Below are 14360 nucleotides of genomic sequence, written 5' to 3'. Positions count from 1 at the left end.
TGGTATGAACTGAGAGAAGCATGCAGAAAAGTGAGCTCCACCCTAGAGGTTCCAGGACTGGGGGAAATTTGGGTTTATAGAGAAGTGGGAGGTTCCTGCTGTCTTAGGGTTTAAGAAGGCAATAGTTGTTGCTATAATCAATTTATTTGGAAATTAGGTTGACTTTGAAAATCCCATTGTTAAGATTTGCTGTATCATACGCGACCCGACCTCACCATAATTTGTTCTTTGATGTTATTTATATATATCTGTATATTATAAAGTAACACCACCAGTTGCTTAGACCAGGAGAGCAGTGGCCTAACATATAGTCTGTCCTTGAGAATAACCCATGTGTACTTAAGTAAAATGTGTATTCCAGTTTCTTGGGGTGAATGATTCTGAAAGTGTCCAATAGTTCTAATTTATCTATCTCCTCATTTAGCTCCCTCATTTCTTTATTGATTTTCTGCCTGGATGATCTGTCAAGTTGAGAGAGTGGGATGTTGAAGTCCCCTGCTGTTAATATATTGCCTTAGCTGTTTCAGTAGATGTTTGATATATTTAGATGGCTTCTCATTGGGTGCACAGATGTTAATAATTGTTAAGTCCTCTTGATTGACTGATCCTCTGAGCATTAAGTAATGCCCATCCCTGTCTTTTTAAATTTTATTTATTTTTAAAGTCTAACGTGTCAGATATGAGAATAGCTGTTCCTGCCCCTTTTGTGGTCCATGGCTTGTATGATAGTTTTCCATCCTTTAACTTTGAGTCTGTGTTTGTCTTGTTGTGTTAGGTGGGTTTCCTGCAGACAGCATATTGTTGGGTTGTTTTTCTGATCTATCTTCCTACTCTGTGCCTTTTAATAGGTGAATTCTGGCCATTGACATTAATTTATTTATTGGTATCATAGATTTAAGATATTTTAACACCATTCTTGTATATTTTTAGAGTGTTCTGACATATGGCATATTTATGGTAGTCTGTTTATAGAAGACCAACTTCTTTTAGGGCAGGCTTGGTGATAGTTGATTCCTTCAACTGTTGTTTGTCTGAGAAAGTTTTTATGCCTCCATCTAGTCAGAATGACAGTCTAGCAGGATACAGTAATCTTGGGAGTCGGGCGGTAGCGCGGCAGGTTAAGCTCATGTGGCACGAAGCGCGAGAACCGGCCTAAAGATCCCAGTTCAAGCCCCCGGCTCCCCACCTGCAGGGGAGTCGCTTCACAGGTGGTGAAGCAGGTCTGCAGGTGTCTTTCTCTCCCCCTCTCTGCCTTCCCCTCCTCTCTCCCTTTCTCTGTGTCCTATCTAACAATGACGATATCAATAACAACAATAATAACTACAACAAGGGCAACAAAAGGGAAAATAAGTAAATATTTTTAAAAAAGGATTCAGTAACCTTATGGGTTTTTCCTCTGTAGATGAGTCTTTATTTTCCTCTTGTAGCCTTCAGGATCCTTTCCTTATCCTTACTCCTTTTCACTCTAAATTATAATGTGTCTTGGTGTCTTTAAGTCTGGGTTAATTCTGTTTGGGACTTTCTGGGCTTCTTGAACCTTTATGTCTTTTATGTTGTCTATAATAGAGAAATTCTCAGCTATTAAGTACTGTAGAATGCTTTCTTCCCCTCCCTCTCTTCCTTTTGTTGTAAATGATGTCCAATTAAAATTACTTATCAAGGGAAAAAATAAGGAGTTGAAGCAAGGCATTTATTCTTTTGAAAAGGGCATGCTGCCAACAGTGGCCATCACGTGCCCCCTTCAACCTTCTCCCATCTTTTATACCTGACGCAGAACTGTCTCCTCCACCCCTGGGCTGGACTTCAGAGCTCACAATCTACCCGTTGCCTACATAAGGAAAGGAGGAAGAGAGTCTGAGGGTTTCTGCTAGAGGATTAGTAAGCACTACAAGGAACTGAACTAAAAACATACAAAACTACTGGCCACAGGTGGTCATAAATAACAATCTATAAAAAAAAAAAATTGTACTAATCAGTTGTTCTATTCATGTTCTTTTGAAGAAAAGACCTAACCATCTCTCACACTCTGGTAAGCCAGTAATGCATATATTATTTCTTGACATCTTACTTCTTTTTTTTTTTTTTTTTTTCCTCCTCCAGGGTTATTGCTGGGCTCGGTTCCTGCACCATGAATCCACCGCTCCTGGAGGCCATTTTTTTCCCCCCTTTTGTTGCCCTTGTTGTAGCTTCGTTGTGGTTATTATTATTGTCCTTGTTGACGCAATTCGTTGTTGGATAGGACAGAGAGAAATGGAGAGAGGAGGGGAAGACAGAGAAGGGGAGAGAAAGATAGACACCTGCAGACCTGCTTCACTACCTGTGAAGCGACTCCCCTGCAGGTGGGGAGCCGGGGGCTTGAACCAGGATCCTTACGCCGGTCCCTGCGCTTTGCGCCACATGCGCTTAACCCACTGCGCCACCGCCCGACCCCCCTTACTTCTTTTTTAGTTGTCTCTAATTCGTGCTCGATCTTGCTAATTCTGTTTTTCAACCTCATTTATTCTATTCTCTCTCCCCTCTACTGTTTTCTGTAGTTCATCTATTTTGTTACCCTGTTCTGATACTATTTTAGCTTTCAGCTCTCTAATAACCTTGAGATAGTGTTTTCTTCCAGAGTCTCATTTGTTCTTTCTGCATTTCTGATGACAATTCTTTCAAACTATGACTATTTCCTTAACTAGCATTTGGATATTGACTTCATTATTCTGTGCTTCAACCTTTGGGGGGCTTTTAGCTGAACTTTTGTCCTAGTTCATTTCTCCAATATTTCTTCTTGGTTAACCGTTCTATAGAGTATGTTGTGAGGTCCCTCTCTCAGTACTTTTCAAATTACTGATCACTCTTGCCTGGATTGACTTGTGTCTAAGTAAGGTACTTAAAGAGTTCACAATTGTGGGAATTAACAGTTGTTTCAGTATTATTTCAATCTCTGAGTTGAGGCACAGTGGCTGTTAAAGCCTCTTTTGTTCTTTTTTCTTCTCCTTTTTAACTATAAGTAGCCTTCTTAGCTTAATCACTTACTCCTGACCAAGAGATAAATCAGGGTGGGGGAGAGATAATACAGTGGTTATGCAAAGAGACTCTCATACCCCAAGGGCCCAAAACCCCAGGATCAATTCAGCTTCTCTGCCAAGCTGGGCAGCATTGGTGAGCCCTGTGAGTTTCTAAACAAGTCTCATTTATAGCCTGTAGGTTCTGAGGCAACTATTCGCCATGTTCTTATCAGGAGAACAATGAGGAAAGGCTCCCACTATACAGCCCCACCGCTAGACCAGCAGTGTGTAGATCTTCTGCGTTTCCTGGTTAGTTCTCTGCCCTCCCAATGTCAGCACAGATCTTCCCCCCTGCTGCCTCCAGCCTCTGAGGGCAGTAGCAATGGAGACTCACAGTTGCATTTGGTGAATCTTAGTGGAGTCCTCTCCTCCCTTCAGCAGTCTTTTTGTTGGTAAAACAGACTGGAGGTGGTGCCTGAACCAGTAAACTGCCAGACTGTTACTGGCTGCTCAGGAGTAGAAACGGGCTTTAGACCCGGGAATCTCTCCTTAGGCTCCTCTCTGTCCACAAGCCACATGTGTTTGCACTCACCGGTGATTTGGTAGTTCCCAGAGTCATTCTAATCCTGTCTTGTTGCAGTCCCAGGTGATCTCCTTTGATATTCCTAGTTGACCCGGGAGAGGAGAGGAGCAGAACTCTTGTATTTCTGATGAGACTATAAAATGCTGCCCTGCTGAGGTCCTGGGTACTCTGGTATCTATCTACCTTTTTCTCATTAAAAAAAAAAAAATCCCACCTCTTCTATAATTCTTATTCTTGATACTATGCTTGTCTTAACATTTTGGGCCTTTTCTATTTTATTTTTCCATCATCAGTGCTGTAGTTTGTGGTTTGCCCTTTGCAGCATCTGTGTTTCTTGGGTCTATCCAGTGGAGACCCTACTTGCCAATATATGTTTCAGAGAGCTCCATGCACACGGGCATGGAGATGACATAAGTAAGAGCCAAGGACTGAGCTCCTAGGACTGTAAAGTAAATGCCAGTCACTATCCCTCAGAGGCCCACTTGCCCTGATAAGTAGTACCCACTTGAGAGGCAGAACTTCCAGATGACTGTCCATCTATTTTTCCACCCTGATAGTCTATTTTCATTTTTTCCCTAGAAAGTGGAGTTGTTGTGGCTATTCTGCCCAGTGCACTTAAGCCAGCAGCCATAGGAGACAGAAGAGCTGGACATGGCTTGATTTCTTCTGCCCTATCCCTGTCCTGTCCACTCTCATGCTCCCTGTCACTCCACCCTTCATGCTTTTCAGCATTCCTGGGGCTTCCTGGAATGCAGATAAATTCTCAACTCATCTAGGTTTCACCAAGATTGCTTTGGGGTGAGATGGACAGACACAAGCAACTCTACCAGACAAGGAAAGTCCCCCCATAGACTAGGTGCTAACTCATGCACTCACCTCTTATTTGTGTCCACAGGGTCTACGGAAGAGGGAGCTGCTAAAAGAACTGCTGCCAGTCATTGGACAGAACCTTCGCTTCCAGCGCCTCTTCACCGAGTGTCAGGAACAGCTTGACATCCTAAGGGACAAGTAGCCTTCCCTGCCAGCCCCAGCCAGCTGCCTCAAGGGTGGTACCACCCTCTCTCCACTGAGGACACACAGATCTGCCTCTCACACCTTGTCTGGTTACAGTAGGATGAGGAAACTCTGGCAGGAGGTGGGCTGTCCTGCAACAGCGCCAGCGCTATCCCAGCTCCCTTGGAAAGACTCCCCCTGCATCCTGGGCCTGTTGTTCCCTTAGAAGAGAGAAGCTTTGCTTGCAACTCATCGCTCCTTCCAGGACCTCAATGCAGAGCTGGGACTGAGGCTCTGCCCTGCTGCCCTGGGATCAGTGAGGCACTTCCAGACCTGACATCTCCAGCATGGTCCCGAAGTGAATACTGGCCCTGTCACTGCAGGTGCTGTGTTGCTTCAGCTATGACAAATGAGCCATTTCTGAAAGAGAATCCTGAAACATAGTGTATTATGCAGTCAGTAGACTGACCTGAGACCTATATAAAAGGAAAGGCTATTCCAACAAACGGACTATTTTTGTACTAGAATTTTCTGACTTGTAATATGGAATTTTCCTTTTGGCCAATAATCAGGATTTCCCTATAAGTAACTTGGACAGTGGTCACTTGTAGGAAATTTAAACTCTAATTATGACAGCTACATTGAAAAATAATTGTACTGAAATTAACTTGTCTATCTTTATTTGGTTTTAATTTTTAAATGTTTGTAAAAAGAGACTGTTTGGGGGGATGGGGCAGAAGGGTGGGCAATTTTTTTTTGTAAGTGTACAATAAATGAAAACGCATTGGATACCAAATTTTCCTGGCTTCCCATGCATTTTCCTCCTAAGCTTCCTCCTTTAACTTTCTGCTTTCCACCGCCTGCTATGGATCCCTCTCCTAAAATAGGCAGTAACAGGACATTGAAGCTAGAAGGGATAGATTTTTGTTGTCATTTCACCCCTGCCCCACCTCACCATGCAGAAGTTCATTGCACAGGTTACATCACTTGGACTGAGTTGCGGCTAGCAGGAAGACAACTTTTCACATGTCATTTAAACCAGGCCCACAGTTCAAGCTATACTGTGGCCCTGGGTCCAATCTATCTGATTACCAAAGCTGCAGCTGACTTGCTTTTTCTTTTTTAATACATTTTACCAATTTTATTTTCATGAGAGAGATACAGAGAAAGACACAGAAACACCAGAGCACTCTGCTCAGCCCTGACTTAAGGTGGTGCTAGGGATTGAACCTAGGAGCTTGGAGTCTCAGGCACAATGACTTGCCATTTTCACAAAAGGAAATAAGGTAAGGTAAGTTCAGACTTAGCTGGAAATGGATATTTTTCTTAGAAGTAGTTCAGATGCCAACCCACCGAAGAGGTGGCAGCTAGAATCGTCTTCAAGCATAGTAAAGGCACCCTTGTGCCTATGTCCTAGACCTTAGTTCCTCTCTGGCACCTACATGTTCTGAGTCTGGGAAAGGTGGCCTGGAAGGCCTGGGTGACCCTGGTAATTCTCCCTTCTCAGCTTCCTTGCTTAGTGGCCATCTCATTGCCTGCTTCTTATAAATGTCAAGTAGCTGGATGCCACCCTGATGCTTATACATGTTTTTTTAATAACTTTTTTATTTATGCATAATAAAGAGAGGGAAGAGAAAGAACCAGAAATTACTCTGGTACATGTGCTGCCGGGGATTGAACTCAGGACCTCATGGTTGAGAATCCAATGCTTTATCCACTGTGTCACCTCCCGGACCATGCTTATACATGTTTGATAGTGTCAGCACACAATATGTGTGAACATAGAAATCTCAGAAGCTGTGTTTGCTTTTTTTATATATTTATTTTATTTATTTTGTCCCTTTTGTTGCCCTTGTTGTTTTATTGTTGTAGTTATTATTGTTATTGTCGTTGGATAGGACAGAGAGAGAAATGGAGAGAGGGAGGGGAAGACAGAGAGGAGGAGAGAAAGATAGACACCTGCAGACCTGCTTCACTGCCTGTGAAGCGACTCCCCTGCAGGTGGGGAGCCGGGGTTCGAACCGGGATCCTTATGCTGGTCTCTGTGCTTTGCACCACCTGTGCTTACCCTGCTGCACTATAGCCCGACTCCCGTGTGTTTGCTTTTTAAAGACAATTTTACCCATGGTAACTGTGAAGTACAACATATTCAGCACAGGAGCCTAGGTAACCTCTGCATCTGTGTAGGTCTGAGCTCACATTCTGTGGTCATGAGTGGGAACGTTCCAAGCTGCCCCAATTTCAGGGCCCATCTTTCTCAGGTGGAAGATAGAGTATGTTGTCCAGCCTCCCTTTGGAGGATGGAACATTCATGTTGTTGATCCATGTTGAGGGCAAGGTCCTATGGGGGCCCACAAAGGTCCTATGGGGTCTATTTTGTTGTTCCTAATGGAGATGACCGGTAACAATGGAGAGGGATTTATTTGAAGTATAGGCCCATCATGTCTGTTTGGGAATCTCAGGACTCCTCGACTAGGGCCCCAGCTGATGGGGTGGTCTGATAGTGACTAAAAAGTCATCATTAAAGTATGAGTCTCTTGCCCTTATTCAGCGTCTATAGTCCTTACTTTGATAAGGTTAGCTTTGGAGTGACTGCAGCAAGTATAATAGGAAGTAGGTGAGGAGGGTATCTAGGTCTAAGTAGACACTATTTCATTGGGTACTTTAAGGTGTCTTTTTAGGTCTTTCTATTTGCTTGCTGCATATAGTCTGACTCACTGCAGACTATTGTGCACTTTTGCTTTCAGGTATATATTTTGCCCTAATTTATGGATACATGTGTACATCTGCCCTATCTCATGGGTCCTGGTCTATATCTAGGTTTTGAGGCTTTGTTAGGAAGTGAACCACCTGAAATGGAATTAGAGAATCCTATGAAAGGAAAGGTCTCACCCAAGTAACAAGGCTGAAGGGTTGACTTTCCATGCCTGACGTCTCTGAACAGTCTGAAGTGAAGCTTGCTGAGGTGGTACTTGTTGTTTTGATTAGGCTGAGATCAGCAGATGCAGTATCATTTGGTATGAGTTGAGAGAAGCAAGCAGGAAAATGAGCCCCACCTTAGAGGTTCCAGGACTAGGGGAAATTTGGGTTTATAGAGGAATCAGGAGGTTCCTGCTGTCTTAGGGTTTAAGAAGGCAATAGTTATTATAATCAAATTATTTGGCAGTTGGATTAACTTTGAAAATCCCTTTGTTAGAAGTTGGGCGGTAGCACAGCAGGTTAAGCACATGTGGTGAGAAGCGCAGGGACCCACATAAGGATCCTGGTTCAAGCCCCCAGCTCCCCAGCTGCAGGGGGGTCGCTTCACAAGCAGTAAAGCAGGTCTGCAGGTGTCTGTCTTTCTCTCCCCCTCTCTGTCTTCCCCTCCTCGCTCCATTTCTCTCTGTCCTAGCAGTGACATGAATGACAGTAACAATGATAACTACAACAACAATAAAAAAATTAAAAAAACAAGAGCAACAAAAGGGAAAATAAATATAACTTTAAAAAAAAAAAAAAGAAAAAGAAAATCCCTTTGTTAAGATTTGCTGTACCCGGTTCGAATCCCCGGCTACCCACCTGCAGGGGGTGTCGTTTCACAAGCAGTGAAGCAAGTCTGCAGGTGTCTGTTTTTCTCTCCCCCTCTGTCTTCCCCTCCTCTCTCCATTTCTCTCTGTCCTATCCAGCAACAACGACATCAATAATAACTACAGCAATAAAAAACAAGGGCAACAAAAGGGAACAAATAAATATATTTTTTAAAAAGCTTAAAAAAAAGATTTGCTGTATCATACACATCACCATAATTTATGTCCTTTGACATTATTTGTATATAGCTGTGGCTTATAGGGTAATGCCACCGGTTGCTTCTGTTCTCCCTGGTCTAAGCTTTTAAGAGTCAACATTTCAAAGACTTGGCCTATGGTCTGTGCATTAAAAAGTTTCAGACATTCAATAAATTTTCCCCCTCATATTAATTAGTGATTTATATGACAAGTTAATAGGAGTGTACATAAACACAATTCCCACCACCAAAAGACTGTGTCCCATCCCATTCTCCCCATTCCCCCACCCCTCTAGTGAAGTCGAACGTCCACCTCACCCCAGAGATTTTCATTTTGGTGCCCTACTCTATCTACTTCTCTCTTGCTCTTGCACTGTCTCTCACCCTCTATCTAAAAGAGAAGAGAGAGATTGAGATTGCAGCCAGGAGCAATGGAATCATGCTAGACATGAATCTCAGAGGTAACCCTGGTGGCAATAAAATAGAATAAAATAAAATGCAGCCGTGTTAATGGCACACTGGTTAGACCTCTGATTCCTGGCATTGCATATTTCAAGTGGTGCTTTGGTTTTAACTCTTTGCTCTCTTTGTCTGAAGTTAATAAATGTTTTATCCAGGGCTGACAAAACAGTTCACATGGGCAGTGTGCCTTCTTTGTCATTAATGGGACCCTGGGTTTAGCCTGGCTCCCCACTGAGCTAAGGGAAGCTTTAGTGCTGTGGTATCTTTCCCTCTCTCCCAGTCTTTCTATTTGAAAATGAAAAAAACATGACTTAAAGAAGTGATACCCCAGTGACCACAACAAATTAATAAAGTGCCAAACTTTCCCCACTCCTTCTTACTGTCCCTTGTGCCCTGTCACTGCCCAACCCCAATTTGCTTAATAATTTTAAAAAATTAGGACACCATCAAAGACACATGCCAAATAAAATGACTATATGAATTAGGATTGGGAGATAGCCCACCTGGAAGAGCACCCAACTTACTATGTAGAAGGTTGTGAGTATGAACCCCAACACCACCTAGGAATGGCATGGCACGCACAGCTGATGGAGCAATGCTGTGATGTCACTCTCTGTTTCTCTCTAAAAAGTAGTATCAGTGGGCCAGGGAGATTCATGGTTATGGAAAAGACCTTCATGTCTAAGACTTAAAGATCCTCAGTTCAGTCTCTTTTTCCCCCCCTCCTGGGTTATTGCTGGGACTCGGTGTCTGCACTAGGAATTCACGGCTCCTGAAGGCAATTTTTTCCCCTTTGTTGCCCTTGTTGATTATTGCTGTTGTTATTATTGTTGTTGTTGTTGTTGGATAGGAAATGGAGAGAGATGGGGAAGGCAGAGGAGAGAAAGGTAGACACCTGCAGACCTGCTTCACCGCCTGTGAAACAACCCCCCTGTAGGTGGGGGGTCGGGGGCTCTAATTGGGATCCCTGTGCCAGTCCTTGCACTTTGTGCCATGTGCGCTTAACCCGCTGTGCTACCGCCCCACCCCCTTGTGAGTTCATTCTGTTACACCACCATAGGCCAGAGCTGAGCAATACTCTGGCCTGAGTTTTCTTTTTTTCTTTTTTTTTTTTTTCCCTCCAGGGTTATTGCTGGGCTCGGTGCCTGCACCATGAATCCACCGCTCCTGGAGGCCATTCCCCCCCCCCTTTTTGTTGCAATTGTTGTTGTTGCCTTGTTGTGGTCATTATTATTACCATTGTTGATGCTGTTCGTTGTTGGACAGGACAGAGAGAAATAGAGAGAGGAGGGGAAGACAGAGAGGGGGAGAGAAAGATAGACACCTGCAGACCTGCTTCACCACCTGTGAAGCGACTCCCCTGCAGGTGGGGAGGCGGGGGCTCGAACGGGGATCCTTATGCGGGTCCTTGAGCTTTGCGCCACGTGCGCTTAAACCACTGCGCCACTGCCCGACCCCCTGGCCTGAGTTTTCTTCCTTGATGACAGAGCTATACTGGAACTTCATTCCCACACAACCCCACCACCCTACCACTCCACCCTACCACCCCATAGAGTGTGAAAGGCAGAGAGGGAAAAAGACAGACACTCACTTTACCAGCCAAGCTTTTTTCCAACTCCACTTTTTGTTTTTAAAGTACTGGGGGCCAGGAAAGTGCTCAAGTGGTAGAGCAATGTATTTGCATAACTGAGGTTTGATCCCTTGTGCATCAAAGTGGTGCTCTGACTTGTCTCTCTCTCATATGGAGGACAGAGAGATTGCTCACCTGCTGGAACTAGCAGTAAAACCGGTCTGCAGGTGTCTCTCTTCCTCTGTCTCCCCCACTCCTCTCAACTTCTGTCCAATAAAATAAAACAAAACAAAACAAAATGGAAAAAATGGCCACTAGGAGCAGTGGATTCATAGTGCTGGCACTGAGCCCCAGCAATAACCCTTGAGGTTCTAAATAAATAAATAAATCTGTTGTGACCCCAACAGGAATTTGGGATAATTACCCTAAGAATGATGTCAGCCTGAGGCAGAGCACACTCGCAAGGGAATGTGGATGCAGGGACTATATAAGCGAGGACTTGCAGCAGCTAGGGCTCTTGGTCAGATTATTTTCATTATGGCACTCTCCTGTTGGTGGCTCCAGATTGATCCTGATCTCTGCACGTGGTAATCTTGGGTAGCTTAGTTACTGACTTTGGACTTTTGCCTATTTTCTTAACTAGACTTCTCCCCTCATGCTTACAGTGATTTTTATGAATAAACCTCTTTTGTTTAACCTTAAATGGGGCTACATATTGTTTACAACATACATCTTTTAAAAAATGCAAAAGCACCCAGCTTCAAGCCCCAATACAACATGGGAGCTCCATGTAAGACAGGTGCTGAGGTAGCTCTTCTTTTTCTCAATGTCCTCCCTGTCCTCTCTCTCTTTTTAAAATTTTATTTATTTATTTATTCATTTATTTATTTATTTATTGGATAGAGATAGAAATTGAGAGGGCTGGAGGAGATAGAGGGAAAGAGACAGAAAAACACCTGTAGCCCTGCTTCACCACTCATGAAGCTTTTCCCCTGTAGGTGGGAACCAGGGGTTTGAACCTGGTCCCTGCACACTATAGCATGTGCTCATAACCAGGTGCACCACACCTGCCCTCCCTCCTTCCCTGTTTTTCTTTTTTTGTTTGTTTGTTTTTATTTATTGGATAGAGACAGCCAGAAATTGAGAGCAAAGGAGCTAATAGAGAGGGAGAGAGACAGAGAGACACCTGCAGCCCTGCTTCACCACCTGTGAAGCTTTCTCCCTGCAGGTGGGGACCCAGGGCTTGAACCTGGGTCCTTGTACATTGTAACATGTGCACTCAACCAGGTGCGTCACCACCCAGCTCCCCTTCCCCTTCTATCTTAAATAAATAAATAAATAAATAAAAAGGAGGGGCCAGGTACCAACATAAGCCAAAGTGGAACAGTGCTCTACTTTAAAAAAATTAATTAACCTTGGTCTAGCAAGGTATCTTACCTGTGAAGGTACCTATCCTGTTTTGTTATGCGTGTGACCCCCCCCCCCCAGGGACAGACCAGGCTCTCACAACACTGGGGGAAGCTTCAGAGCTGTGGTGTCTTTCCCTCTCTCCCTCTCTTTTTAAAAATATTTTATTAAAATATTATTTTTATAAATTTATATTTTTTATATTTCTCTTATTTTTTTAAATATTTATTTATTCCCTTTTGTTGTCCTTGTTTTATTGCTGTAGTTATTTTTGTTGTTACTGATGTTGTCATTGTTGGATATGACAGAGAGAAATGGAGAGAGGAGGGGAAGACAGAGAGGGGGAGACAAAGATAGACACCTGCAGACCTGCTTCACAACTTGTGAAGCGACTCCCCTGCAGGCATGGAGCCAGGGGCTCAAACCCGGATCCTTACTGGGGTCCTTGCACTTTGCTTCACGTGCACTTAACCCGCTGTGCTACTGCCGGACTCTCTCTCTCTCTCTCTCTTTAATTTATTCCCTTTTGTTGTCCTTGTTTTATTGTTGTAGTTATTGATGCCGTTGTTGCTGGATAAGTCAGAGAGAAATGGAGAGAGGAGGGGAAGACAGAGAGGGGAGAGAAAGATAGACACCTGCAGACCTGCTTCACCACCTATGAAGTGACTCCCCTGCAGGTGGGAGCTCAAACCGGGATCCTAAAGCCAGTCCTTGCGCTTTGCATGTGTGCTTAACCCGCTGTGCTACCACCCGACTCCCCTTCCCTCTATTTTTATAAACTTGTATTTATTAGAGAAGGTTTGTATCTTTATTTATTTAAAGTTTTTTTTTTCCTCCAAGGTTATTGCTGGACTCGGTGCCTGCACCATGAATCCACCGCTCCTGGAGGCCATTTTGTTCCCTCTTTTGTTGCCCTTGTTGTTGTAGCCTCCTTGTGGTTATTATTATTGCCATTGTTGATGTTGTTCGTTGTTAGGACAGAGAGAAATGGAGAGAGGAGGGGAAGACAGAGAGGGGGAGAGAAAGACAGACACCTGCAAACCTGCTTCACCGCCTGTGAAGCGACTCCCCTGCAGGTGGGAAGCCAGGGGCTCGAACCAGGATCCTTACTCCCGTCCTTGCACTTTGCACCATGTGCGCTTAACCCACTGCGCCACCGCCGGACCCCTATTTAAAGATTTTATTTATTGGGCGGAGTGTAGATAGCATAATGGTTATGCAAAAAGACTCTCATGCCTGAGGCTCCAAAGTCCCAGGTTCAGTCCCCCGCACCGCACCACAATAAGCCAGAGCTGAACAGTGCTCTGGTTAAAAAAAAAAAAAAAAAAAAAAGGAAGAAAGATTTGGGAGACAGGCTGTAGCAGCGGGTTAAGCACACGTGGCGCAAAGCACAAGGACATAAGAATCCCAGTTCAAGGCTCTGGCTCCCCACTTGCAGGAGAGTCACTTCACAAGCGGTGAAGCAGGTCTGCAGGTGTCTATCTCTCCCCCTCTGTCTTCCCCTCCTCTCTCCATTTCTCTCTGTCCTATCCAACAACATCAATAACAGCAACAATAATAACTACAACAATAAAAACAAGGGAAGGGGTCGGGTGGTGGTGCAGTGGGTTAAGCCCATGCGGCGCAAAGTGTAGGGACCGGTGTAGGGATCCTGGTTCAAGCCCTGGCTCCCCACCTGCAGGGGAGTAGCCTTACAGGCGGTGGAGCAGGTCTGCAGGTGTCTATCTTTCTCTCCCCTTCTCTGTTTTCCCCTCCTCTCTCCATTTCTCTCTGTCCTGTCCAACAACGAACGACATCAACAATGGCAATAATAATAACCACAACGAGGCTACAACAACAAGGGCAATAAAGGGGAAAAAAATGGCCTCCAGGAGCGGTGGATTCATGGTGCGGCACCAAGCCCAGCAATAACCCTGGAGGAAAAAAAAAACAAGGGCAACAAAAGGGAAAATGAATATATAAAATATTTTAAAGATTTATTTATTCATGAGAAAGATAGGAGGAAAGAGAAAGAACTAGACATCACTCTGGTGCATGTGCTACCAGGGATTTAACTTAGGACCTCATGCTTGAGAGTCCAATGCTTTATCCACTGCGCCACTTTTCAACTTTTCTTTTTTTTTAATTTATTTAGTATTTAGAGATAGAGAGAAATTGAAAGGGCAGAGGGTGAGAGAGAAGGAGAGAGACAGAGAAACATCTGCAACACCACTTCAATGGCTTATGAGGCTTCCCCCTACAAATGGGGATTGGGGCTTGAACCCAAGTCCTTGTGCATGGCAACAAGTGCACTCAACCAATTGTGCCACTGTCCACCCTAAGTCCAGATCTTTATATACTGCATCACCTTCTGGGATACTATCTCTCCCTTTCTGCCTGAAAGAAGTTGGCGAGGAGCAGGGAAGCCAGGCCACAACCAAAAAATAAATTAATTCCTTCCTCCCTTTTTTTTTTTTGCCTCCAGGATGAATGCTGGGGCTCAGAATCCACTGCTCCTGGAGGCTATTCCTCCCCACCTTTTGTTGCCCTTGTTGTTTTATTGTTGTTGTGGTTATTATTGTTATTGATGTTGTTGTTGGATAAGACAGA

General features: G+C 44.2%; 1 protein-coding gene across 2 annotated transcripts in view; it reads left to right on the top strand.

Moving 5' to 3' along the window:
• Positions 1-5330, top strand: part of LOC103111492 (protein HIRA) — a 106031-nt gene extending 100701 nt beyond the window's left edge. The window contains exon 24 of one of the 2 annotated variants that reach the window (XM_060195083.1): positions 4472-5330. In XM_060195083.1, coding sequence (XP_060051066.1) covers positions 4472-4569 — 98 coding nt within the window. In that variant the 3' untranslated portion in view covers positions 4570-5330. The remainder of the gene's footprint in view (positions 1-4471) is intronic. The other variant, XM_060195072.1, reaches the window with a different exon arrangement.
• Positions 5331-14360: the final 9030 nt, after the last annotated feature.

This window comes from Erinaceus europaeus, chromosome 1 (genome assembly GCF_950295315.1).
Source record: "Erinaceus europaeus chromosome 1, mEriEur2.1, whole genome shotgun sequence".
NCBI lineage: Eukaryota > Metazoa > Chordata > Mammalia > Eulipotyphla > Erinaceidae > Erinaceus > Erinaceus europaeus.
Note: the sequence above shows the minus strand (reverse complement) of the source record. Positions and strands in the feature narration are given on the sequence as shown.